Raw genomic sequence first — 25,824 nt, forward strand, 5'->3', positions numbered from 1 at the left:
CGGCCGAGCCCTCGGCCCCTGCTCCGTCCTCACGTAAAGCCCGGGAGCTCCGCGGCCCGCGCAGCGCAGGGGGGAGCGGAGCCTCGGCCGCCCCAGGCCGGGGCGCTGGGCGCTACGGACGCCGCGCGGAACCTGCTCCTGTCCAAAAAGCACCGGTCCCCCCCGCCCACCACCCACCTTTCCTTACCGTTGCCATTGCTTGGGGTGGTTAAAACACTTCACACACTTTTGTCTGCTTTTAAATCATTTGCCTTAATTTCACAGAAAGTTAGAAAAATAAAATTTATTTGTAAAAGAGCACTCTAGAAAGATTTTTATTAGCCTTCTAAAAATGCTCTAGGAGGTTTGTTCCTTGGAACGTAACTGCATTTCACTCCCATGGCAACGTTGTGAGAAGGGGAAATGCAGTTAACTGAGGACAGCACTGTAACTGACCTCGGCTGTGCAGCCCGTGCGGCCTGCGACAGCACGGGGCAGACACACGCCCTCCCTCCCAGGCAGGCTCGGGGCGAGCGAAAACCCACGCCCCGCTGGCAGGGTACGTTGCAGGGCACCGTGTCTTTAGGTAACGGCACCTGCTGCAGCTCAGGCCTGAGGTCAGAGGTTGCTTAAATAAAACACAGCTGAGGGCCAAAGGAAAGCAGTAACTTTTGTACGTGGTAGATAATGAATATTCCGCCTACGTAAAGTTTGTTTGCATGCATTTGAGTCCATCAGTAGTTCTTATCAGGTTACTGTCAAAAAAACATTATTTGAGGCCTCCAACAGAAGTATCCTTGCATTGCGCACCACTGGAAAGTCAGAGTAGTTTAAATCATGCCACTATTTTTCTGTGCAGTAACAATCTTATTCCACATAGCTTTTTCAAAGAGAGAGCAGACAAGTAGAACACAAATAAGTCTAGGAAGCAAAATCTGTTATATAAACAACTCCTATCCCACTTATCATGAGCAAAGGGATATAATTAACAAGGTTGGCTATGTGACGTGATGTTTTCTCCTTTGTCTTAGTAAGGTGAAGTCAAACCCAAAGCAAACCAAAACTGCGCAATTTTCAGAATAGCATATATATAAATATATATGGGCTTTGGATTGCATTCCTGCAGGTCTTCTGTAACACAAACATTTTCTAATCCATTTTACACATATTGATTTAAATAGAAACAGTATCTTGTCTGGAAATGAAAACAAAACTGAATCTAATAAAAGCAATCATGTTTAAGTTATCACAATTAATGCACAAGAACATATGCTGCCTCTGACAAGGACAGAGTTCACATTTCATTTAATTTTAATTTATTTAGTTACTTAATACCTTCCAATAATCTCAGGCTGAAATTTATCCTTGTGAATAGGTACTAAAATTTGGCATAGTTTTGACCTATGCCATAATTTCATTAATTTATCATTTCAAGGCCTATTCCTAAGGTAGAAATTACAAGCATAAAGTGGGAAACATCACCAAAGGTAGAATTAGTCAGCTGAAAAAACAAAAAATCCAAACACTACTAACACATATGTACCCAAGTTCCATGGTAAGTTATTTGTGAGCCCAGGGCAAGGAACAAAAATAATCTATGACAAACAGTATTAATTCTCTATGAGAAACCAGCAAATAGTAATGGAATGAAAATTTTGGCAGAAAATCTCTGACTTTATGTTAATAAATTAAAAAAGGGTAACATCAAGTTCTTTATCCTATTGATGCATTCCAGGAATTCAATTATTTCATCAAAACTGTGGCTGGATCAAATAATTAGCAAATAAAAAAGTATGCCAGAAGACACTTGGTAAGTACGTGAGAAAAGCATTCTGAAAATGCTGTTGCAAAAAAGCAACCTTCCTGTGCGAGTGATACCCACGTAAATATTATAGACCAGTTTTCCAGATCAGTACTTTCTCAAACAAAGTGGCTCCTGAAGGAGCGAAGAGTGCAAAGAATGAACAGATATTTTCTTCGGCATTTAGGTAATGTTGCTATATCTATATATGTATCAGCGAATCACAAGATTGATGTGATGGAAGTGTTTAGAAGACAGACGAATAAGACTAATTTTAAGCTTTACAGCAAAATCTACTGGATTGCCAATCATTAACACAGCTGTGTTATGAGTTCTTACCCCATATTAATCATTATCACTACGTATTAATTATTACAGATTTACTACTGGCACAGATTTAAAAGTCAATCCTCAACAGTTATATCCTACACAGGCTGGAAAGGTAGAATACCACAGAGCTGATGCCACGTCGTTAGCGCTGACAGCGATGGTCCTCGATGGTCCCGGTCACGGAGGTCGGGGTGGCCGGATGCAGGAACTCTGTGCTGAGGGGAGACAGAACTGAAGTAGATGTCTTCTCTCTGCCTTCCCCACAAATTTGGGCTCTTACGCTTTTATAAGATAGTTTGATTTCTAGACAACTGCCAGCCCATAAACTCCACCCATCTCAGACTATGTTGCTGTTCGGTGCAGAGGGGTTACTTTCCCAGGCCAGTGCAGGTGTCTTACTAAGTTGCAGGGCTGTTTTTTTGTATTTATTTATTTTGCTTAGTTCCTGCTTCTGTTCTTAAAGCAAGAGCAGTTTTTTCCCAGATCTCAAGGTTGTGCTTTTTCAAGGACCAGTCACTGACCATCAGCGAGGTATTTATGATGATGGGCCTCTGCTTTCAACTCATGCCCATGCTCCAAGGCCTTTGCGGCTATCCCACGCCCGAGCTGAACATCACAAGAGACACCTGGCACCGAGCTCTGCTTCACACAGCAAGTTCCCATAACAAAAGTTGATAACAAGTCTAACCGGCCTTGCACAGTTAGCTAAGGGCCTGTGGCCCATTACTAGCAAATAGTATTTTTACTGGGCCGCTGGGCACAAAAATGCTTATAACATTTATGCTACATCAGTTTGCTTATGCTTGAGTCCAAAACAAACTCACATTAAAGTCTGCTTAGAGGCTTCTACTTTCATTGGTGCAACAGGCCTCTCCGCTTTAGTCACAGCATGTTTGGAGTTGGGAAGAAATAGCTCCACCTTGTGTATCAACAAATAATGATTATAACTATTACTGCAGCATTTAACACTTCAGATTATGGTGTAGTGTAACGACCATTTAGTAGCTTCTGAAAACAAGCAAATGGAACAAATACATCACGGCACTGGAGATTTTGAAAGAAAGTAATCAAAATACTTACCATCATGAAGGAGTTGGAATAATCATATTAACATAAGGCTTGTGATTAGTTTCCATATGAAGATGTTAGTTCATTTTCTCCTACTTTTCAAAAGCCTGTTTGGAAACCTATTTCCACAGAGAACCAAAATGAACTAAAACAAGTAGGAACAGCAATTAAGACCATGTTTGTTACTTAGAGATTTCCTAAAGTCCCGGAACCGTAATTTTGTCTGGAAGCAAATGCCTGGTAATTAAATAAAAACACAGTATTAAAAACTTGACTTGTTAAAAGAAACATGACACCATAACCCAGAAGCAATCTGTTCAGTATGAAAAGTTTGTTTTCTCTGCCCTCGTGGAGGAAATCTTCAAGCTCCTTTCTTTCCATTTTTCCATTCCTGTGCTTAGACCCTCTTTGTATCAGATCTTTGGTTTTACCTTCTTGTCTCTTACTAAATATAATACTAGTTCCTAACTTCATATGGGGCTTTTCAGGAGACTTGTTTTGACCCACTTTGACAGAACAGTCATAAAAAAGAACACCAGATATACAACTCAGAAATAACAATTTATTACAAAAATATTCTACAAAAACTTATGTCTGATTCCTGAATCTTCAAAATATACATCTCAGAGAATGTTTTCTTAAAACATTTCAAAGAAAACAAGGAAAAAAAGTGCATCATAGGATATGTGTGTTTACTTCATACACTTTTTAGTGTACATATTGAAGAAGAGAAAAACTCTCAGATGTAAGACATGCCATTTCAGAGATCTTGTTGAATGTCATTCAGTGCATTTGTAAGTCGTCTTATTTTATTTTCCATGGATTTTTTGTTGTTTGCCATTTCCTGCAGAAGCTGACGCATTTCTTCTTCAACTTGGTAAACCTGAAATAGCATAGAGAGATCAAATACAATTCTTGCTTTTCCTTATTAGGCCAACAAACACTATCTTGGCAATTTTTAACACTGATAAAAACGGGCAGGAATTATGTACTTGTATTAGCAAAGAACTCATGTTATAAACTTTACGTTATAGCACAGATTTTTGACTAAAGCTGTAATCAGAAGTAAAAGTAATTCCTTGAGGAACCACATGGAAACACCACAGATAAAAACAGGATAGGATAAACAATTTCCAAGTTAGAAAAAACAAAGTCCATGATATATGGCATCAAATGTTTAAATAAGTGATGCACTACCTTCGCCAGTATGTGCAGTAGTGAAGTTTGGCTTTTAAAAAAAGTATTCATTTGCTAGGAGATGGCCAGTTTTCAAAAGTAAAGTATCTGCCATGTAAAAAAAGTGCTAGTTATCACACCATAAAAAAAAAGAACGTAATACATCAGGAAAATATTGGCAAGAACAGTAACTGTTCAATCTGATATAGCACCATTACTCTTTCCTCTGCAGATAAAGAATGTTCGGTATTGACTATCAACAGCTACATAACCTGCCACTGTAGTTTTCTTCAATATAGGACCTCATGACTATAGTGTTCTACAGATTCTCCTACTGCACAAAGACGGAATACTATACTAAGACTGCTTCCATGAAGAGATCAGCCATACAGATGTAAATAGGTGACCTGAAGTACCACTATTGCAGTAGCTGTAGAATAAAAATAAACACATAATAATATAGTATTAAAATTACTTTTTCATTTGCTTCTTCAATTTGTTTTTGCTTTTCATTTTCCAGCTGCAACAGTTCTGTCTGATGGGCTGCTAATGTTGACTCAAGTTGTTTTCTAAAAGCATCATCCATTGCATGAAGCTTTTCCATTGCAACCCTAAAAGAAAAGAAAAAAAACCACCACACGCTCCACCAGACAATCAAAACAAAAAAAGTATTATGCTTTGCCCAATTCTGCCTTTGATAATGTTTCTAATAACATGGGCACCAAGGCAATTATTTCAATATCTCGCTTCAGAAGATCTCTTGTTTTCTTAAAAACATTCTAATTTTAGGCATCATGTTTAGAGCTTTGGTATTCTTCTTAGCTGAAGCATTTAATCACTAGCAAGCAATAAAAAGATTCAGGTTTGCTACTGTCAACATGGATAAGAACTCCATGTCCTTTCAAACATTTACTTATCATAGAGGACAGTGTTTCTTCCTGAGAAGGTAAGGACTAGACTATGCAATCCTGTAAATTGCCTGTAGCCCTATGTTTCACAAAAGCAGAAAGTGTCTGCTTTGTAGAAGCGAAGTAGACAAATCTGGCTCTATCATGCACACCCTTCCAGGATGTTATTTCCTTGATTCCAAGAAAAGTCTGCTTTGGGGAGAAAATTTTAAAATATGCAGCAACAAAAAGCAAGGAAATTTATTCCACTGTGCTACTAATTTACAGCAAAACTTTGAAACAAAACAATTATTTTGTGACAAAATTTCAGTTTTACCATTGTACTTCCAACTATTCCAAAACCTAGTACTATCAACAATTTGAGTTTGTTTTTCAAAATCAAACATCACCAAGGTTTCTTCTTTCATTTCTTAATGAGATGACAATTTAACCTCACCTTCCTTAAAATAGTGAAAATGTGATTTAAAAAGTCTGTGTTTCACTTAAAAATGTAAAAATCCTTAAAGCAAAAATCCTTAGTAATACAAGCTCATTCCTTCAGTAACAATGTGGTTAATGTTGCTTATTTATACAGTCTGAATGGAGAGCTAGTTCCTTTCTTAAGAATAACTGTGAGGAAGGAAGAAAAAAATAAAGAAGAGAAAGCAGCAAGTGAATAAAATAAAAATACTACTAACAGTCTAGGCTTATCACAGGCAGCAGTTTACCATACTTCTCCATACTGCCAGAAGTAGATAGAGTAACTGAGCATCATTTAAATCCCTGATCATTTTCTGGGGTGTATCTGGGAATATTTGTTTCCCAGTTGTCTCATATTTACTATTAAGTGCTCTAAAAAATTCAACAATACAAGAGGAGTAATAAAAGAAATTAAAGACCCATTACTAATTGTATGGGAAGAGAATGACATGTAATTTATATTTCACTTTGTCCTAAACAGCCTAAATTTATTCAAAATTTAAACATACATACACATATCCTTATTTAATCCTACCACAACAGCCAAATGGTAAGCATTAATAAGTCCTACTAGTTTCCTACACTGTTCACAAGATCTTTGCTCATTCATCTTCCTGCACAGACGTGTACTAAAGCACTGTGGCCTCTCTCTGAACTCCAAATGCCAGCCACAGTTGCTTGCTTGGTTTGACCTGTGGCTTGCAACCTATCCTGCCTCGTGCACCCTGGTCATGAGCGAGAAGGTGGGCAGGCTCTGTGCTGAAAGAAACCCCGCTATGCACACCCTGTCACGACACTGGGCCTCACATGCACCGTAGCTGCATGACTGCAGCCGGCATGTGCAGTGATTGTATGCAAGTTGCTATCACCTAAGTCTCACATGGGGTTGCCTGACAGTCAGAGTGGCAAACTGAAAGCACTGTGGTGGAACAGGTATACTAGGGAGTGCTGAGTGTAGAATCTAACCATTTCCTAAGAAAACGGGAATAGAGCTAAGAAGTTTAAAGGATAAATGTTGTAACTGAATGCTGCTTCCATAGAATAACCACCTGTATAGAAAGAATTACTTCTAAACAGAGAGTACTTAAAAAGGCATTACACATTCTTTCATGGTATAATCAAACTTTTTGTATACATACTAAAATTGAAACTCTATAATAACTGAACAGTTATTCATATTAAGGTATTTACTTCTGAGTTTGAAGACTTTTATTTCTCTCTTCAATCAACTTCTTCTCTTTGATATCAAAGCTCTCCTTCATTTGTTTAACTTGTACCTCCAGCTGACCTAATAGTTCTCCTTTACCTTGCCACTTCTTTTTCAGGGCACTGAAAATAAAACATACATATTTACAATGAATATAGATTTTACCACTTCTTGTGCAGAAAAAGTTTTCCTTGTTTCCACTCTTCCACATTTCTCTACATTTTAATAGTAAGCACGTTCTCTCTGAACTAAAATTTCACAGGAGAAACATTTCATACAATTGGCAGTAGCTCTTTAGAATTATATCTGTATACATCACCTGTGCGCTTTCTTAACATCATCAAGTTCTACTTCCTTTTCTTCTAGCAGTTGCTTTAACTCCTCTTTTCTTTCATTTTGCCTTTCTAATTTTTCCATTAGCTCTTCAAATTCAGCAGCTTTTTCATCCAACTGTATCTGAAAAATCCTCTGAGCTTCAGTACTTTCTTCATGTTGTTTTCTAATTTGTTGATCTTTTTCTTTTAAACCCTTTAGAAGACAAATATTTTAGAACACAAAAAAACTCTTCAGTCTAACTTTATTTTTACCCGCTAAGAATATCTTTTTATTCTGCCTTGGAATAAATCAGAGACTGATATGTGAAAGTTCACTCTTATAAACATAATTAAGTAATCTGACTAAATAATGGTATTATGTTATTATATTTTGATTCTATTACAACAATTTTTTCTACATACATAAATTACTGAGCTCATATTCTGGGACTCTTAAGAATACAGTTACATAGTTTAACAAATAATGTATTCAATCTTGACTGGGTTAACATACCATAAAACTTTATTCTGATTAATAAGCTAAAGACTTGAGGCTCTAAATAAGATGAACAGAATAAATGGAACGAAACAGTTGCTCCACTGTTACAAAAGCAACAGAATAGAGAAAAAACATTTACATTGTAAAGTGAACACAAACCAAGTTTTAGTTTAATTGTTTTTTAACATGCACAGAAAAACCATGCTTTCCTAGTTTTCACCTTTCAAAATCCTCATCAAGAATAGCTTGTTTGGAAGTGAGGGAAAGAGAAGCAAGTCTTTACATAACTATGTTTCAATGAGAGATCCAAAGTAACGCCTCTGACACTCCATCAAGCTAATACAAGGTCCTCTTCCACTCTCAGTTGCCACTAAGAGCCTCATTATGCTTTCAAAATTGGTAAAACTGGGAGTGTGGAGTCAGCTTTTAATCAGAGCCTATACCATAACTTTCACTGCAAGTCTTACTTTTATATAAGCAGAGTAATTGTCAAGCACCTGACTTACTTCTTTTAATTTCCTAATTGTTTCCGTCTGATCATCCACTATTTTGGTTTTAATTCTTATAGCATCATTGTCCTGTTCCTTTTGCTTTTTTAAAATCTCAATCTCATTTGTTAAAACCTCAATTTTTGCCTCCAGTTTTCCCCGATCTTGAGCAAGATGAGCTCCTAGATAAAACAGGATATTCACACTAGAGCACTTGTTTTAAGAATGACTTCAAGATATGTAATTTTAAAAAAAGAAAAAAAAAACTTAAAAAAAATCAGACACGATTATTTGGCCCACAGGAAGCACTGACGGGCTTTAATCTGTACATAGGTAGTATCGGGGAGGAAACGCAGAATTGAAGGATAGTATTTTATCCTTCAAAGACTTATTTGACATAAATAAACAACGGTGCTTACAGACCCAAGCCACCTCAAAGAACCCACAATATGGTGCCAATTCTATATTAACTGTCATATAGACTGGGGTGGGGGGCAGAAGCCAAGGCCTTTTTTCATCCAATATTTAAGTCAGCTATTTTTAAGAGGTCTGTTCAAATTTTCATTTTGGACTTATCTGACAGATAAGCAGCTTTACATAACACTATTTAGGAAAAGAAATATTTCATAAGTTTCACATTTAGAAGTGCTTCATATAACATATAATGGGATTTTGGGGAAACAAAACAACTGTATTCACAATGGAACCCAAATTGTAAGTAGAAAAAACCCTGCATTTTTATACACCTGTGCAATTTATACCCAGGCCCTTTGTATGCACTGGCTTGACTTCTTATATTTGCAGTATTCCTTAAGATTATCAGTTTAAAGTGACAGTATTTTTCTTTTGTCCTCTGTGTAGGGCAAAATCCCACAACTGCTGTTATGGTTCCCGTAATGGCCTGTGTACTACAGTAAATATAAAGATGACTTACAAAAACATGACTGGATTACATCAACAAAGCACACAGGGACCCTGCGATCATTACACATATACCAGAATGCTCACTTGAAAAGGGATGACAATAAACACCAGTATTTTTACCCCAACACAAAAATTTTGTATTTTACCCTGCTGTGCCAACTCCTGTCCCCATATTTTTCTTTCCATTTTTAACCCATCAATCAGAGATTCCTGGGCTGTCAGCTGAGAAGTAAGTTTTGCATTTTCCTTCTTCAGGAGTTCAATTTTCACAGCCTTCTGCTTGTCCTCCTCAGCCACAGTTTCAAGCTCTCCAGTTCGACACTGCATGAAAAAGACAGTAACATCCTTTAAAAAAAGTATTCAGAATTTCAATCAATTCTAACTTGCTAGCAAAACAATACTGATATGCACTGAATTAAGCTAACTGAGGAGTATTCTGCTTACATGCACAATTCTATCTGATAAAAGCAAGCATCTCTTAATGCAAATGCAGATGTTTCATTTCAAATAAACATAATTCATTCCCAGAAAATTAAGTTTGTAAAGCTGATTTCTAATTAGTTATCTTAAATTTCTGATGCTTTTATTAAAAAAAAAAACTGTTTAGAATCATAAACACACAACAAGTCAGAAACAAGACAAATAAAGTCAAGGTAAGATATTAAAAACCAAGCAACAGAAAGCCCCACAGAGGCTGTGCTGAGCTTCCACTTCCCTGAGAAAGTGTTATCGTGTTATCGTCAATCACACAGGCTATTTTTAGTGTTTTACAGATTACAGCTGCTTAACATTGTTTTTTGTATTTTTGTACTTTTTGTAGAAAGTTTTTTTTAAAGCAACACCACTCACTAGCAGAATTCTACTTCATCTATCAGCACTGCTTGCACATCAAAACAGCAACCTGAGGCAAGGAGCCTAGAAACAGCTATGCAGAGGCTGTACTGCATAGATAATGATCATGATACATGGACCGTTATAAGAAGTTGTTAAATAGTTGCATGCTCCTCAGGATATATATTATCCTACTTGTGGATAATATAGTACTATATGATAGATCAGCGGCACAAGATAAAGCAAGTGTGCTCACACTGTTTAACATTAAAATTATACATACTTGTTAGATAATGACTCTGATATTGCTAATTTCATGCAATTCTGAGGTATTATGTTGCCAATACTACATTTGAATATTAGTGCAATTTAGCTATTATTTTGTTTATAGTGGCCTCTCAATATTTTATCTGCAGAACTGTATTCCATTATTTTGAGCTTACAAAAGTTCAGAGATACTAACATAGGTTTGTAAATCTCAGCTTAGAGTGACCACTTGATTATATATAGTATGCTAGCATTCACAACCAGAAAGAGAACTTGTGGGGACATGAATGTCCGTTTAGATCTTGCTATATTGGGAGCTCAGTGTTTGTGAGAAATGGGAAGTAGCATAAAATGGGAAGTGGCATGATGTAAAAATAAAGGTTGATGTGGATACTGAGTACAGGATTTTAGTGTGACTGGAAACATGTATCTTTCAGTTAACCTACCTTGTATGGACTTACTACTTTTATACACAAAAAGTTACAAAAAGGCATATGTACATGTGTAGTTGAAATGTTTTGAAACAAGTACCTTGAGGTTTGCAGTGGCTTCTTGCTTTGATTTTAATAATTCTGTAATGTTTGCTTTCTGTTCTTTCACTATACTTGTCAGGTCTTGGATCAGACTTGCCATCTGTTTTTCCTTTTGTTCATACTGAAAGAGGGCCTGTTTATGTTCAGCTAGCTCAGCAGCAACATTTTCAAAAGCATCTCTAACCTAAAGTTTAAAGATAAGAAACACCCTTGAAAAATAGTAACTTCAAAAAAAAGAAAAACTAATGTATATACACACAAAAAAGGACAATTTTTATAATAAAATATTCTATTAGTAGATCAACATATTCTAAAAAATTACCACCTGATAGGAGTTTCCCCTCATTTCATTTTAACTTTTATTTATAAACAAAAACGCAGTTTTTTTGAGCGCTGACTTATCAAAGCTTAGAGCATAGATACCAAGTGTTATTTCAAAGCTTACTACCAGCATTTTAGATGAATCCTTAGAACTAAGACCTTAAGATCAGAAGAATTTGACACTCAAATTTAAGAGCTCCTCAACACTACCCAGTTCAAAATGGAATACTCTTTTAGTCTTACCTCTTTAAACCTTTTTGCTTCAATAGTTAAAGCTAAACGAAATTCATCCTCTAACTCCATATACTTCTGGTTTAACATATTAATTTTCTCCTGAAATTCTTTAACACGCTCTTCATGCCTCTGCTCTTCTTTAGCCACTTCTTTTGACAAGACATGCTGGAATTCAGGTCCATTTAAAGCAACTCGAGTTTCAAGTTCTTTCCTGGAGTTATCAAACATATACATAATACAGGAACTGCAGCATCCAACAATGCTATTTTAGTTGGTTTTCTTAATATTCCTTAAAAGCATACTAATGAATTACATAATTAAGGGAGATACATTCCCTAGTTTCACTGACAGATTTCAGTCCTCCATGACATTGGCTCTGGGATGGAGAAAGGTATGTTGACTACTATTAAAACATCCACAGAAAGGAACAACCTTGCTTTTTAATTCAAATTTTACTAGAAGTTATCCAATTGCTCTTTTGCTGTTAGTGATGTAGCAAGGAACCATAAAGATCTGGAAGACATACAGGGACTTGGGAAATCACCCTCAACCAAAAATCACTGCTCCTTACTCAACCCGAAAACCTGAAATGTAGCAGCAACCGGGACCAAAAGGGCTCCAAGATATCTGTCTCCTTCCTGTCTGAAAGTATCCCTGTGGGAGCATGTTGAGGCAAAAATCACCCTGTAACTTAAGTCTTTTCTATTTATCATTTCTATTCATCATTTAAAGCACAGCACAAAACATATCTGCTGTCCTTCACATTAAATCTTTTGGAGATTTATGAGGAAATAATTGAAAGTTCTCAAAATGCAATTATCAGATCCTCTCCATTTATACCTCGAATTGTCTTGGTATTTGTATACATTTATCCTTAAAAAGTTGAGCAAGTATCATCAACTTATTTTATTATTAAGCTTCCCACACACACTATTATACCACACACCTCCTCTAGTTCTTACACATATTTGATTGTGTTACCTAAAAAGTAAAAAAGTGGTATTCTCTAAAAAAAGACAAATTTGGAAGGGAAATGGGAAAAGAGCCAATAAAACCACCCATCCGCACTAAAGCGAGATGTTATAGAAGTTGATACTTTTGAAAGAACATTTTGTACTGTTGTAGTATATGCAGACCTTCAGATGATCAAATGCAATTCTATTTTTACCTGATCTTTTCCTGGATTAAACCAAGTATTTTAAACAACATAAGTTCAGCCATCTAATAATACAAGAACCTACCAAAAGAAAAACTGGAAGAATACAGTTTGCCTTTGTGGACCTCTAAGTCAGACTAAAAGATCTGAAGACATTCTTATCTCAGGAATAACATGGATAGGAAGACAATCTACATTTTTTAACTGAAAACATCTCTCCTTTAAAAAAAAAAAACTGGCAGAACACATTCAAACAAAACAGGTTGGCAACACTAACATCTCCATTAGTTTGCTATGAAAACAAAATAAAAAACTCCATACCTCTGTTCTTGCTCTCTTAATATGAGAAGTTCATGTAGTTGTTTTACCTTCTCCTTCTGTTGTCGAAGTGATATCCGGAGCAACTGTACTTCTCTTTCACTGGCTGATGCTTTAATTTCTGCTTCTTGAATCTGTTTCATCTGTGGAGAATTCATAAACATGAAAGGAACAAGATTCTTAAAACTGTCCTCTATTCTTCATGTCTTGTACTAGAACACAAAGGAACAGGTGCTTTATGCACATCTGTCTGGGCTATTATGTTTATAGCATGCTCCACAACTATCAACATTTTCACAAAATTTAATAGAATTTTATAGCACTATCTAGCCCAAACAAAGCTTTAACTTTTTATTGTTATATGTTTTGCTACACTTGTAGAAATTTAAATGTATATGTTTACAGTTAAGTGCTACCTTAACTTACCACAAAACAAAAAACAAACTTCTGTGAAGAATCAAGGATGTTTACTTAATTTGAAGAACTGTCTTAGAAGTGGGACACGTATATTGGCAGAATGATTTCCTCAAATTACAAACTCTTATATTGCAACTCTTGTATTAGTTTCAAGGAAAATATTTTTAAATGTATTCTACGCTACTTTTTTTTTTTTTCTAAACACGCCAATTGTAACAGGTATCTTTAAGGTCTGCATCTTACTGAGTTTTACATTTTAACATTGCTGAACAGCATTGCCTTCTAGCGACCTTATGAAAACCAGAATCACAGCATGAACACAAGACGGCATACTCCACTTTTTCCACTTGATGCAAACTTTCATGAGGAATTCCTTTTTATAATGAGGCTTTTTACATACAAAGTGTCTTTTCTGACTTGACAAGTAGAAAAGAAAGATCATATGGGAAAAGTTATAAAAAAGGTTTCATTTACTAATAAAATGATCATTTAGAATCAAGACATTTCAGAAGGCTGCAAGTTAGAACATGGGACAGAAACAATAGCCGTGATAAGAGGTGTTCCTGCTCCTCCTAATCATTACTTGAAAAATCCATCTCCATCCCTGTGTGCCTAAGAAGAGTGCCAGTAACTTAATTTTCTTGTCAGCCTGTCCTCCAAAGCAAAGCATTTGGCACATCTTTCCCCCCAGATTCTGTACTTACACAGTTCTAAGCTCTTTGCTTTCCGGGTACCAAAGCTGTGAGTAATTGCTGATTAATGAACTACTCAAGACTAAGTGTTAGTTATCCCAGGGCAGAGCTGGAATGCAACAAAGACTACCTAGTTTACTTTTGAACTCTTGGAAGAAAAAACAGAACAAAAACAAAATCTATCTTCCTTCAGAATTACATTACTATTCCTCCCCCCACCGCCCCTGTTTTATAAACTTTGCAGTGAGGCTTGTGTATGTTTATTTCTAAATCCTCATACTCTACACATTAAGTCTCTTCTTGAGTAATGTTCAGACACATCCTGCTGTATCCCTATTGTTTTGGAGATGAAATGAAGCAACTGTCTCTTAAATTGAAGAGCATAAAACCAAAAAAAAAAAATCAAGTGAGGACACATGCACATTTAAAGAAAGCCAGAAAATAGGGTGATAACGCAAATATTTTGCATCCTTTGAAGCAGTAACGTGGTCATACTGACTTAAGTACTTAAACAGCAACTATACAGAGTAACTGTCATTCATCACTGATGGCTAAAGTTTCAGGCAGCATAGTCATCTCCTTAACAGCAAGATAACTTGCCATGTGTACTGCAAGAAGAGCTCTATAAAATATTCCAGAATTAGTTACTATTAAAGTTGATAAAATAAGCTATAGATATATTACATCTGAACATTCAAAAGGAGACAATTCAGTTTTAGATTATGACTACCCTTTGAAACATAAATAAAGAGTATTCCTCTACAGGATCTTAAAGACAGGAGCAGAAACCTTCCCATAATAAAGCTTTTGTAGATACTAAAAACAATGCCACTACTACTGAGAGTAAAGATGTTTTTTTCCCACAAACTTGTTAAAAAAACTCAGCCCCATATAGCACTAAGTTATTTCCTTTCTCAAAGAAAAAGAAATAGAAAACAGTCTCCCCCTCTTTACAAAAAATCATCACTTAATTTAGTTCTTTCAGAGTGACAAGTAGATATGTGCTCTGAACAGAAGACCACTTCTAGATCCATAGGAACCCCAATACAGGAAGATAATTCAACAATAGGAAGTCAGATATCGGAGAGTGCAGCTTTTCGTCACTGCGAATTATGGAACGGAGTTTTTTCAGTCAAAAATAGTGGCTGTATCTGGTCTAGCATCTTGATTTTATCTATTTGTGTACTGAATAAAGAGCCTTTGGCAACGAAAGCATCATTATCTTCTCCAGCTGTAAAAAACAAGCAAACAAAAAAACCCAGAAGCTTTAAAATAAGTTCTCAGCAATGGCTGATTTGTTCTTGATGCAATTAGAAACACCTAATTCTTGATATCAGCAAAACAAACAGAAACACCAGATTTCCATTTCACTAGTGCTGTTACAAGATCTTTATCTATTTAAACAACATTTTAAGAAACCTCTTTTCAGTACTATATAATTTTAGAAAATACAAGTCCAATGTGCTGAGCACTGAGAACTGAATCTCTTATCTTAAAGACATGTCTTAGCCTTTAAAAATGTAAATACATTTCATGTGACATTACTTAACAATCAAAATAGATGTTTGTTATTAACTAGTACTATGTAGAAAAATCAGCTTTTACTGTGAAAAGCTCAGGCTTAACACTTGTGACACCTAGTGTTTATCAATATTTAGGAACTCAGTAGCCCTCCTGTCACCATCATATTATTCACTCATGAAAAATATTACCTCTGCTGTTCGTTGCTGTAACCTCTGTGTCTCCATCTTGGATAGTGTTTCTTCTAAAGCTTGCATGGCCTTCTGATATTCTGCTTCTTTATTTCTTGCCTGATTTAACTCATTAGTAAGTCTTTCAGCTTCACCTTTCAATTGCTGGACATCTGCTTGCAATCTTGTTTTAACCTCTCTCTCTTTCAATATCAGTTCCTTTAACCTGAAAATTAATGCAGTAAAGTTGTTATACACCTAATATTTATGTTAGTATTTAGTCTGATGCCACCGGGAAAAAAAAAACATTTAAAGTGTTGCACTTTGCTCTTTGCTGAGTTTTACTATGTGCAGGATCATAGTGCAGGACTGCTTACCAATACGTAAAATATTACTGAAATGTGTAGCATGACTGAGCTTAACTTTAAAAGAAACTAACTTGGAGATGATCTGATAGATACGTCTTTAAAGTAAAGTCATACTGGGAAGGTCATTTCTTTATATAGGAACTGAATAATATCAATTTGTAATTTTTGATAGATTTACTTTAGAAAACTTAGATCATTTATCAAACATTATTGGGATATTTAAGGATATTTCAATCCCAAAAGAAAAGGATCTTAAGCCTCTTATGCAAGGTGATAACAAATGAACCTAAAGCTAAAAGGAAAAAAAGGGAAAACGTGATACAGTCAGTCATGGATGCTAACTCAGAAAACATTTCGCTTGTTTCTTTTTTGTAAGAAAGAAAATGTGCCTTTTATACATACAGTGCAATTAAGAAGAGGACAAATAAAGCAGCTATCTCCAAATATCGCTGACAAAATACAATACTTTGTTGGAAGGGAGAACTTTTGAAGAAGAGAAGAATGTTAGCCAGAATTGACAGGGACTAGGATGACAGTCTGTACAAAGATATACTAGACCAGACTGGGACAACATATTCCCTATTGGCTGACTCTGGTCTGCCAGAAATGCCTTTGTTCAACTGTACCACACAGGAAAGATACAGAACTGTGCGTACAGATGGAATGGGAGCTTGGAAGTAAAAAGCTGGAAGTATGACATAAGGCAAGGTACAGTAGGTAGGACATGAGCTGAAACGGAAAGTACAATTATGATAAGGATTTCTTGGAAAGTAGAAGACTAGAATTAGAGGTAAGTGGTGTACTGATACTAGAGACATGAAGAGGAAGAATAGGGGAGTAAGCACTGTCAGAGTTTCTTGTTTTCCCATGTCTTCTCAAGTAAATAGTGACAACCCATCAGGTTTTGCACTGTGCTCATTTACAGCACGGTAGAAGGAACAATTTCATTAGGTAGCACCGAGAGAAATTCTAGCAATACTTCTTGATGCATCATTTTGCAAGTATATTTTTAAAGCTGTTCTCACTTCTTGAGCCATATAAACACTGTGACTTGATAAATATATATATATATATAATACAGCACTTTGCTTCTGTACCTATCTGTAGTGTATACAGCCATACTCTGAATATTCTTGTCTTCTTTTGCATGTTTCTGTAGTTCTTTGACATGCTCTATTAGTTTCTTCTCAGCTTGTTCTGCTTTCCACCTCCTTTCTTTCTCCTGATCCAGTTCTTGAATCAGTGCCTAAGCAAGGGTATATTAAACATCAGCTTACTAGGAAACATTCATATGTAGCCAAAACTGACAAACAATATTCACAATTGCAGAACAGGATTTCTTGGTCTTTCTGGAACAGATGGAAGACAGAGACAAGGCTCTGAACAAGCTAAACCTCCCCTTGAAAGTTAAATATAATACACTATCAGCAGGAAGAGAATTTAAGAACGTCAGTATTTTTTGATGCTATCTACATGCAATTACTTTTGTCACCTCTGATTTTAGAGTTTCACCAGGAGACATGCTTGGCTTCAGGTAAAAACGCACTCCTGTTTAACTTGAAATGATGTAAAACATACTCGGTATGTGGATTCCTCTGTGGCATTTGAATTCGTTTCTTCTACTTTTTCTGTATGGCTCTGCTTTCCTGTTAATAACTCGGCTCTTCTTCCCTCTACTTTCAAGTCTGGAGTATCCGATGATGAATTGACGTGAGTTTCTCTCTGACTGGAGCGCGGACACTTGAAAGAGCCCTTCTCTTCCCTGTAACAGCAGAAAACCAAGATATATATATATAAAGATATGCAGAGTTGAAGTATCTCCTTATACATTATCATCAAAAGTACAAGGGATTCAGATACTTTTACAGAACAAAACTTTTACAGTTCTACATAGAACCTGAACTGTACACACATAGAGAATAATGTGTAAGCTGGTCAGGAAACAAACAACTAAACTCAAATCTTCAGCTGTAAAAATATGTAGTACCAGTAGATGCTATTCGAAAAACATCTTATGATCAGATAGTTATGAAACAACTTTAGACACAGAGTAGTTGCAGAGCTGCAGTGGCTGGCTAAACTAATACAGTCCAATGTATTGTCTTTGTCATACTTTTCATATTTACTGTATAGTCAAATATAAATTATAGCATCCTCTGTTTCATCACAAAATAAAGAGTTATATTCTTGGGTCACCAATCTGACTTTGCGAATGTACATATAATTTTTAAAATTTGACTCAGGCAGTCATATATATATATATCTATATATCTATATCTATATCTATATATTACATAAACAGAATTCTGCCTCTGTAAGTTAAAAAAAGGATGAAACTATGACCTGCTAGAATTCTGAAAGTGTTTATTTGGGAAGATTGTTTTCCCTGTTTTCAATTCAGTTTCCTTTTAAACTCAAGACAGAAAATTCTCATATAGGAAAATGATTAAGTGAGTGAAGAATGAACATTAAAAAGTTTCAAATAATCCATAGGCCTAGTTTTCTAACATTTATATTTAAATACCATTTTAAAGACGTGTTACCATTTCACAAAACAAGAGACGTGAAAAACTAATATGGGAAACAAAGATATAGGAGATTATATGAAACAGGCTGGCGGATTAAGAAAAAAGTGGCGATATATTAAATATTTATCAGCAGTGCCAGATGATTTTTTTTTTTTAAGGGGAGGGGAGGAAACATTCAAGAGTTTGATGCAATTGTCTTGCTAAACAACAAATTTATTATGAAGCTTCAGTAACTACACTTTTAGAGCATTTCTAACAGAAGCAAATCAAACCAATCTACCACTTTCAGTATAACGTTTCAAATTAAATTACATCTACCCTGAAAACATTCAGCTTCATTTTGGCTTTATATAGCAAACCTGGAAATACCTGTCAGTTATTTTGCTCTTAGGATGATTAGCATGACACCTAGTAGATAAGGCAGTTCTACGGTAAGTAGGGATCTTGCTTCTTTTCACAACTTTTCTGTCGTTTTCTTTCCCACTCTCATGTTCACTCTCAGAAGTTGGATCTGTGTCTCTCTTAGCTTTGAGAACATTTGGAGGAGCATCCTTTCTTGAGGCATCAGATACCTAAGAACAGATCTAAGTTTTACCTACACATTTTAAGATTTTTAATTGACTAATCTCTAACACTTATTGGGATGTTATGTTTGAAAAGTTAAGACTTAACATAATTTTGATAAAGAAGTAAATAATTGCTTCCAGACTACCCATTCCCTCCTTACTAAAACATTTCGTTATTTTTAAATGGAACATAAGACCAACAGAACAGCATGCTTGAGAATAAGTAGTTGTTTCTTTTTGAAATATCTGAGTTTATTAAAATCTTCAGGCATAGAAGTACATTAATAAGCTTGGTGTAAAATGTAAAACAGGTACAGCACTTAAAAAAAAAAACAAAAAACCCTTTGGAAATATGCTAGGCACAAGGTAAACTCTTATGAAAAGACATTTGTTAGGTATGCTTTCCTGTGTATGACACCAGCTTGACCTATTATTTAGCCAAAATCAGTTTTCACAAACTGTATAATCCAGCCATTTGACTGCATTTCATATTTCACATTGGTTTAATTACATATATTAATGGCTTCAGAGTAAACAAACCTAGAAAACAATTCTCTATTCAATATAACATAATCAGGTAGTTCTTCTAGTCCTATGTACTATGGTTTTTATTCAGTACAGAAGTTTTCATGATTCAAAGTACAATCTTCAGTTTTAAAGTCTTGTTTTTATCTTATTTACAGTTTTTCAAAATCATTAAGCACACGTTAGCACAAAGTCAGCAGATACCTACTGGTATAAATACTCCAGTCAGTCATGGTGAACTTCTGCATCATAAAGACACACCTCATTTTACAAACAAAAATTTCTGTACAATTAAAGGGGGGAAGAAAAAAAAAATCACCTTTTGCAGTATCTGTGAAATTTGATCTTCTATTTTTTTAATCCTCATCTCACTGTGTATTTTATCCAGTTTGACCTTTTCTGGTTCTGAAGATGAGACTGCCTCTGTAGAGGAGCTGGCAGCACTTTGTAGTGGTATCCTTGTTCGTTGACGAAAATGCGCTAATGCCTGGTCAATATGAGGTGTCACCACCGGTAACGTAGCACAATTCTATTAAAATGAAAGACAGACCCTGCAACATTAACGGGTTGTATGCAATATAAAAATCTGGTGTATCAATTTTAAGATCAGTACACACAAACTACAGCACCTTATCTTTGTACAGGGGGGACGCAGATGAAACCAAACAGTCCAAAATATCATCTAAACACTGCAAGTTTTCTTCTGCCAAATCTACTGGTTCACCATAAATATTTCTTCCATCTAGAACTGTTAGCTGGGGCAAAGTCTGAAGAACAATTTCTCTATAACCTTGAGGGGAAAAAAAATCATATTTAAACTGAAATGAATAGGTGAAAAAGATGCCTGGTGTACTTTAGGTACCCTATTATCTATTAAGAATGCAACGCATAATTTAAGAAGAAAAGGAGTAGTGAGTTATCAAGATGTTGCTCTCATTTCCCCACCTATAAAGCCTATTAACAGGAAACATTTCAAAACAGATGATCTGGGAAGCTACCTCCATATTCCTGGTCTACACTGGGATTTCCCTACCACCATGATATCAGCACATTGCAGTAGCATAGGCAAGGGGAAAAAGAAAAAGACAATCTATTGAGAATTTTTACAAACTCTCAAAAATTTTATCTTTGTGAAAAAGAGAGCAGACAGTTTTAGTCAGACTGAAAAATCTTCACGGCACAGGAAGTAACTCAAGAAAGTTCTTTCTCTGTTGTATCTATTTGTAGTCATTCCTAACATTTTCCACCCTCCCCCTATATGATATTCACACTTCCTTCCTCCTATTTCTGCAATATTTTCTGTTCCTACAGTTCTCTTTTCATACACTATTTTAGGTTGAGGCGAGAGATGTAAAGTTGAACATGATCAAAGCATAAAACCAGATTTACAATTCTGAAAACATTCCTGCTGGAGGTGGAGAGGAGGAGAAATTTTTCTATGTAGAACAAATTCATTTTGACAGAATTTAGATTTCTGCAGGCCGGCCAATTTCTGAATTAATTTACAAGCTTCAGAACCTGGCTTACAGTTTAAGGGAAATCACAGACCTGCAGAGCAGGTCCCTTTAGCAGGGAGCTAAAATGAGATCCATACCTGCTGTGTGACAAATTGGATTGGTCTTTCCATTTTTTTCTAATGTGAGATTGGTCAAAGAGTGCAGCCCCTTTGTGCACTGAAGGAAATGATTCATATTGTCTATGCAGTTGCTGTGAAGTTCAATCCGACTAATCTTATGACTGGTTCCATGAAGGCACTGAAATCCTGAAAATATGATAAAACCCACAAAATAGTGATTTCTATTATAATCCTAGACCATGGAACTTGGAGCAAGTAGCATCTTGTACAAAAATAGTCAGTAAACAACACATCATAACTGGAAATGATGTAACAACTATTCTACATTCCTGGCTAGGTATATTCATTACAGGACACTACAATACCCAAGCTAGTCATGAGAGCTAACTTTAAGGAAACAGGTATGTTTTTTAACAGTAAAAAGCTCATAAAAATGAACATATTTTACGTCAAGTTAATTTGTTGTTGTAACTTAGTTCATTAACAAAGTTGTTACAAACGTTATTTTCAATTTTGTTTTACCATCCCAATCAACAGATTTTGCAGCTTAAAATCATCATTGGAAACAACAGTTGATCATTTGCACAAATAGTTTAGAAGAGAACAATCACATTGTAACTAAAGTTTTATTTTGGTCCTAAATAAAGGAAAGATTAATCTTTTGGAAGTATTGTGTAAGACAGTTTTATTTTTCACTTTGCAGATAAGTTTGAAATGCTTACTGTACTTCTGTGTAAACCTAGTATACAGTTCAATACAGAAACCACAGTACTAAGATTTGCCAAAATTTTGTGCACATAGTAATAGTATAGCGCTAATAATGCCTAGCGCTATAAGATCTCTTTAAATTTTATTTCTTCTGCACAGCAAAAAAGTAGAATTCACTTCTTTATGGAAGTAAAAAGCTTTGCCTTCAGTATCCATTTTATTCACAGTCAATACTTATAATTCAAAAAAAAAAAAAACCACAAAGAAATTGAAACAACATATCTGTTCACCAAATTAATAGTTACAATTATTCAACTTCCAGATTTGCTTAGGTCAGATTATTATAGAATATACACCTGAGAAAAATATAATGTAGTCCTTTTTTAAAACCATTTCCTATGGACACATTCATGTGCCATTATTTGTTTTAGGATTATAAACCTCAAAGAGCGGCCAAAAGTGAGAATAATCACAGAGAACTCCAAAAACTTGAACTTTAAAAGTTTAACTAAGCAGTTAAGTCTCTGGAGAATGAAATACTGTACCGAAGACTTTGTCTTTTCTTCTCTAGAAGAAAAATGAATGTGACCAAAGCTCCCAAGACACACAGTGGTTCCTAGTGTGTAGTGAGAAGGTTATGAGAAAACTGAAAAAGGTTTCCCTTAAAGGTCAATTTTGATTTGTAACTCTGTGAAGACCACAGACGCCCATTTCTGGCAGAAATGTCTGGGCTTGCCCTTTTTGGCCTATGTCATAGAACACAACACAGTTTTGCTCCATGTAAAAGCCACATAACCGTACAGAATACTGTTGCTGTGTTGTACAAAAAGGACCTTCACAGTTCTCAGTGGAAGCCTTAACCAGGCAGGCCAAGGCCTCGTGGCAGATACAGCTGCCTGAACTCATTTTCTACATGCAACCTCTGGTGACAACGTTAAATTTTTTCCACCCCTATTCCCCTGTCAGCCCCTATTAGCTATGAAGCTAAATATGAGTAGCTCTAGACTGGCAGCTACATGGCCAGATTTACAGAGATGAAGCTCAGTCTACTCAAATACAGAAGAACAAATTCCAGTTCAGAGCAACCCATATTGGAAGAAACTTGAGAGTCACAGCAGTTGTCACCTTTAGCAGCGCTGTTCAGTCAGTTGGCTGAGCTTCTGGAAACCTTGAAAATTCACTTGGCTAACTTTTTTGAAATTAGAGTCAGGCAGACCTTTCTTATTGCACTGAACATGCCACAGTCACTTACCAGAGAGATCATGTATGCGGTTATATGACAAATTCAGCACAGTTAAGTTAAGGAGTTTTTCTAGTCCTAAATAAAGCAAGGGAAAAAGAAACAGAGTAAGATTTGTTTCAGAAGTATGTGCTGCTTTCATCAAAGCAAAACAAGTAAGGCTTTTAGAGTAGTAACAACAAATTATGACTGCAAACTACAACCGTAATATAAAGAACATCATAGCTTTTCCTTCTTAAGCAAGGTATCTTGCTATGATAAAGCTTACAGAGACCATGTACTCATTTCAAAATGTAGACTGCAATACGACTAGTAATTAAGATTAGCTTAGTATAATGTTAGTTATACTATGCTAGTTATACTACATATATGCATATTTTCCAAAAGCAAATTTTAAACACAACTCCCACAAAAGTTTCCTAAGTCATTAAACGGACGGAAGGACAGACTGCCGACCCTCCACCCTGGTGATGAGGTTGCAGGACAGGTTCAGCGTGCGCAGGCTGGCCAGGGAGCCGAGTCCCTCCATGAGGCGGATTTGGTTGGACGACAGATCCAAGTGCTGCAAGCCGCGGAGGTGGCCGAGCCCCTCGATCCTGGCGATGCGGTTGCAGTGCAGGTTGAGCGTGCGCAGCTCCGCGCTCAGGGCGACCTCCAGCAGGCTGCGGGGACAGGAAACCCGCGTCACCCGGTCGCGACCGACCTGCCGACCGGCCGCGGCCGTCCGGCCCCGGGCCCCCCCGCCATGGCCGCAGCCTTCCCTCTCCCCACAGGCCCTAGCTCCCGGCGGCGACGGGAACTCACCTCTGAAGGCCCCTGTCCATGAGGCTGAGCTCCCCGCGGCCGGCGCCGGCGCCGGCCCCCGCCATGCCGCCCTCACTTCGAATTTCCCTCCCCACTCAACGGCGGCGCCCCGCGCTTTACGGCTGCCGCAAAACATCACCTCCCGCTCCCGCTCCCCTGCCCCACCACCCCCCGCAGGGGCGGGGGGGAGAGGACAGCACGGCGCATGCGCGGCGCAGCCAGCGGCGCCACAGCGCGGGGCTGGCTGGTGGCCGGGAGCGGCCGAGGGAGGGTGGTCGGGCGCCCCTTGAGACGGTGTTCTGGGGGCTCTGAGTCCTTCTAGACTTCCTAGTCTTGGGTGTTTTACTCAGATCACAGCTGGGAGCTCACTGCTTGCTCAGGTGGGCCTAGGCGAGGAGCAAGAGTTAGCGCTGTGAGAAGGGGTGTTTTCTGCGCGCAGAAGCCCCCGCAGCGCATACACTGGTGGCTGCCCCGTGGGGCTGCCCGCTCGGGGCACACGTGCATGGCGTGGCCTCTGCCACATCCTAGGAAGCAGGGAAGGCCTTGGGGTCTGGCGGGCTCACGGGCAAGACCTGCTGGTCCCAACTGGCAGGTCTCCCTCCATGTAGGTTGCTTGGCCAGCACGGAGATGGCCTGGGCGAGCAGAGGGTGGTGACACGGCACTGACCGTGACAGAAGAGCTGAAATTCCAGACAGAAATGTCATTAAAGGTGCATTTTGGTTAAGCAAAATTCAGTAAGACTGGACTGAATGTCCTAACAGACTTTTTACATGAACCAGGAGTTGTATGTACTTTTTAATGTCAGTCTCCTTGTAGTACCCTAGGTGTGCAGTGCTCTAGATGTTGCTTCATACATTACTCTTCAGGGCACTGCAGCATCGCTGTGTAGGCTCACAGTGCAACACAGAGTATCTGAGAGAGAAAATGCAAATCCATCCCTGTTTGGGGGAGCAGATTCCTCTAACTCTGTCTAGAAGTGGGGAGGGAGTCACCCCCACATCATACAGCCGGTCCTGGCATAGCATGAGTCTCTACCCCACTCTCACTCTTTACAACAGAGGTAGCCTCACAAAGTCTACACACATGATTTTTACATGGCTACATTTATACCGATGGGTGCTACTCTTGGTGACACTCCCCAGCCACTGTTTACTGAAGTCTGTGGTTACAAAAGAATGTTTCACGCTTCTGCTGGCCCTTCATACCGCAGGGCAGAGACTGTATACAGCAGCTCATGCACACACACTTTTACTGATAGGTTAACTCAGTTAAGAGAAATATGTACAAGCAATAAACTGTATGGCTAGCCTGCACAGCTGTTAGGATGAAAGTGCAAACGTGGTAGCATGTCACAAAACAGTGGCTTTGCCCAGTTTTTTTGGTTAGCTATTACATGGGCTTGCTTTCTTGATCAGTAGCAAAAGCAGAATGAGAACATCTGCCAAGAAAATGGATAGATCCTTAGGTCTTTTAGACAGATGTATAATGATTTTGGCCAAGCACAAGGAGAAAAAAATCTTTCCAAGGCACCAGACTATCACGTTCCTCAATGTGCAGTTCCATTTTCTGAAAAAAAAAAAAACCCTCACAGTTTGTGAATACGCTATGGAGACCAGTGTGGCAGATGGGAAACTGGCTTCTAATGGGACTTGTGGAAATCCTGAAAGAGCTGTTGAGCAAAGCAAGTCAACGAAAATTGCTTTAGAATGACATATTCCCCACAAAAGATGAGCTAGAGAAGGGAGAAAAAAGGAGGGCTATACCTACAATTTGTCATTTTTCTCATGCTGACATATTCTGAAGAAAATTAGTATGACTATTTTTTCCCTAGTAACTGTCTTCAGAGCTCTCCTGTGTTCCTCTGGTCTTGTATCTTTGCTGAACAACAACAGCAG

General features: G+C 37.3%; 1 protein-coding gene across 3 annotated transcripts; it reads right to left on the bottom strand.

Moving 5' to 3' along the window:
- Positions 1-3,720: 3,720 nt before the first annotated feature.
- Positions 3,721-24,100, bottom strand: LRRCC1 (leucine rich repeat and coiled-coil centrosomal protein 1). 3 transcript variants are annotated; one of them, XM_026099729.2, is made up of 19 exons: positions 23,929-24,087; positions 23,581-23,786; positions 23,137-23,202; positions 21,195-21,362; positions 20,230-20,390; positions 19,920-20,129; positions 18,879-19,081; positions 17,560-17,743; positions 17,079-17,227; positions 15,635-15,839; positions 12,817-12,956; positions 11,349-11,550; positions 10,783-10,968; positions 9,300-9,474; positions 8,248-8,411; positions 7,248-7,456; positions 6,913-7,050; positions 4,830-4,965; positions 3,721-4,061 (listed from the first exon to the last, which is right to left on the bottom strand). In XM_026099729.2, exons 1-19 carry the CDS (start codon positions 23,991-23,993, stop codon positions 3,939-3,941), a joined length of 3,090 nt encoding a protein of 1,029 aa, XP_025955514.2. In that variant the 5' UTR covers positions 23,994-24,087; the 3' UTR covers positions 3,721-3,938. The 3 variants fall into 3 exon arrangements, with proteins under 3 accessions (XP_025955514.2, XP_064363869.1, XP_064363870.1); XM_064507799.1 differs by having other exon boundaries at positions 8,239-8,411; XM_064507800.1 differs by lacking the exon at positions 23,581-23,786 and having other exon boundaries at positions 8,239-8,411; positions 23,929-24,100.
- Between the last annotated feature and the right edge of the window lie 1,724 nt (positions 24,101-25,824).

Source organism: Dromaius novaehollandiae, chromosome 2, assembly GCF_036370855.1.
Source record: "Dromaius novaehollandiae isolate bDroNov1 chromosome 2, bDroNov1.hap1, whole genome shotgun sequence".
Taxonomy (NCBI): domain Eukaryota; kingdom Metazoa; phylum Chordata; class Aves; order Casuariiformes; family Dromaiidae; genus Dromaius; species Dromaius novaehollandiae.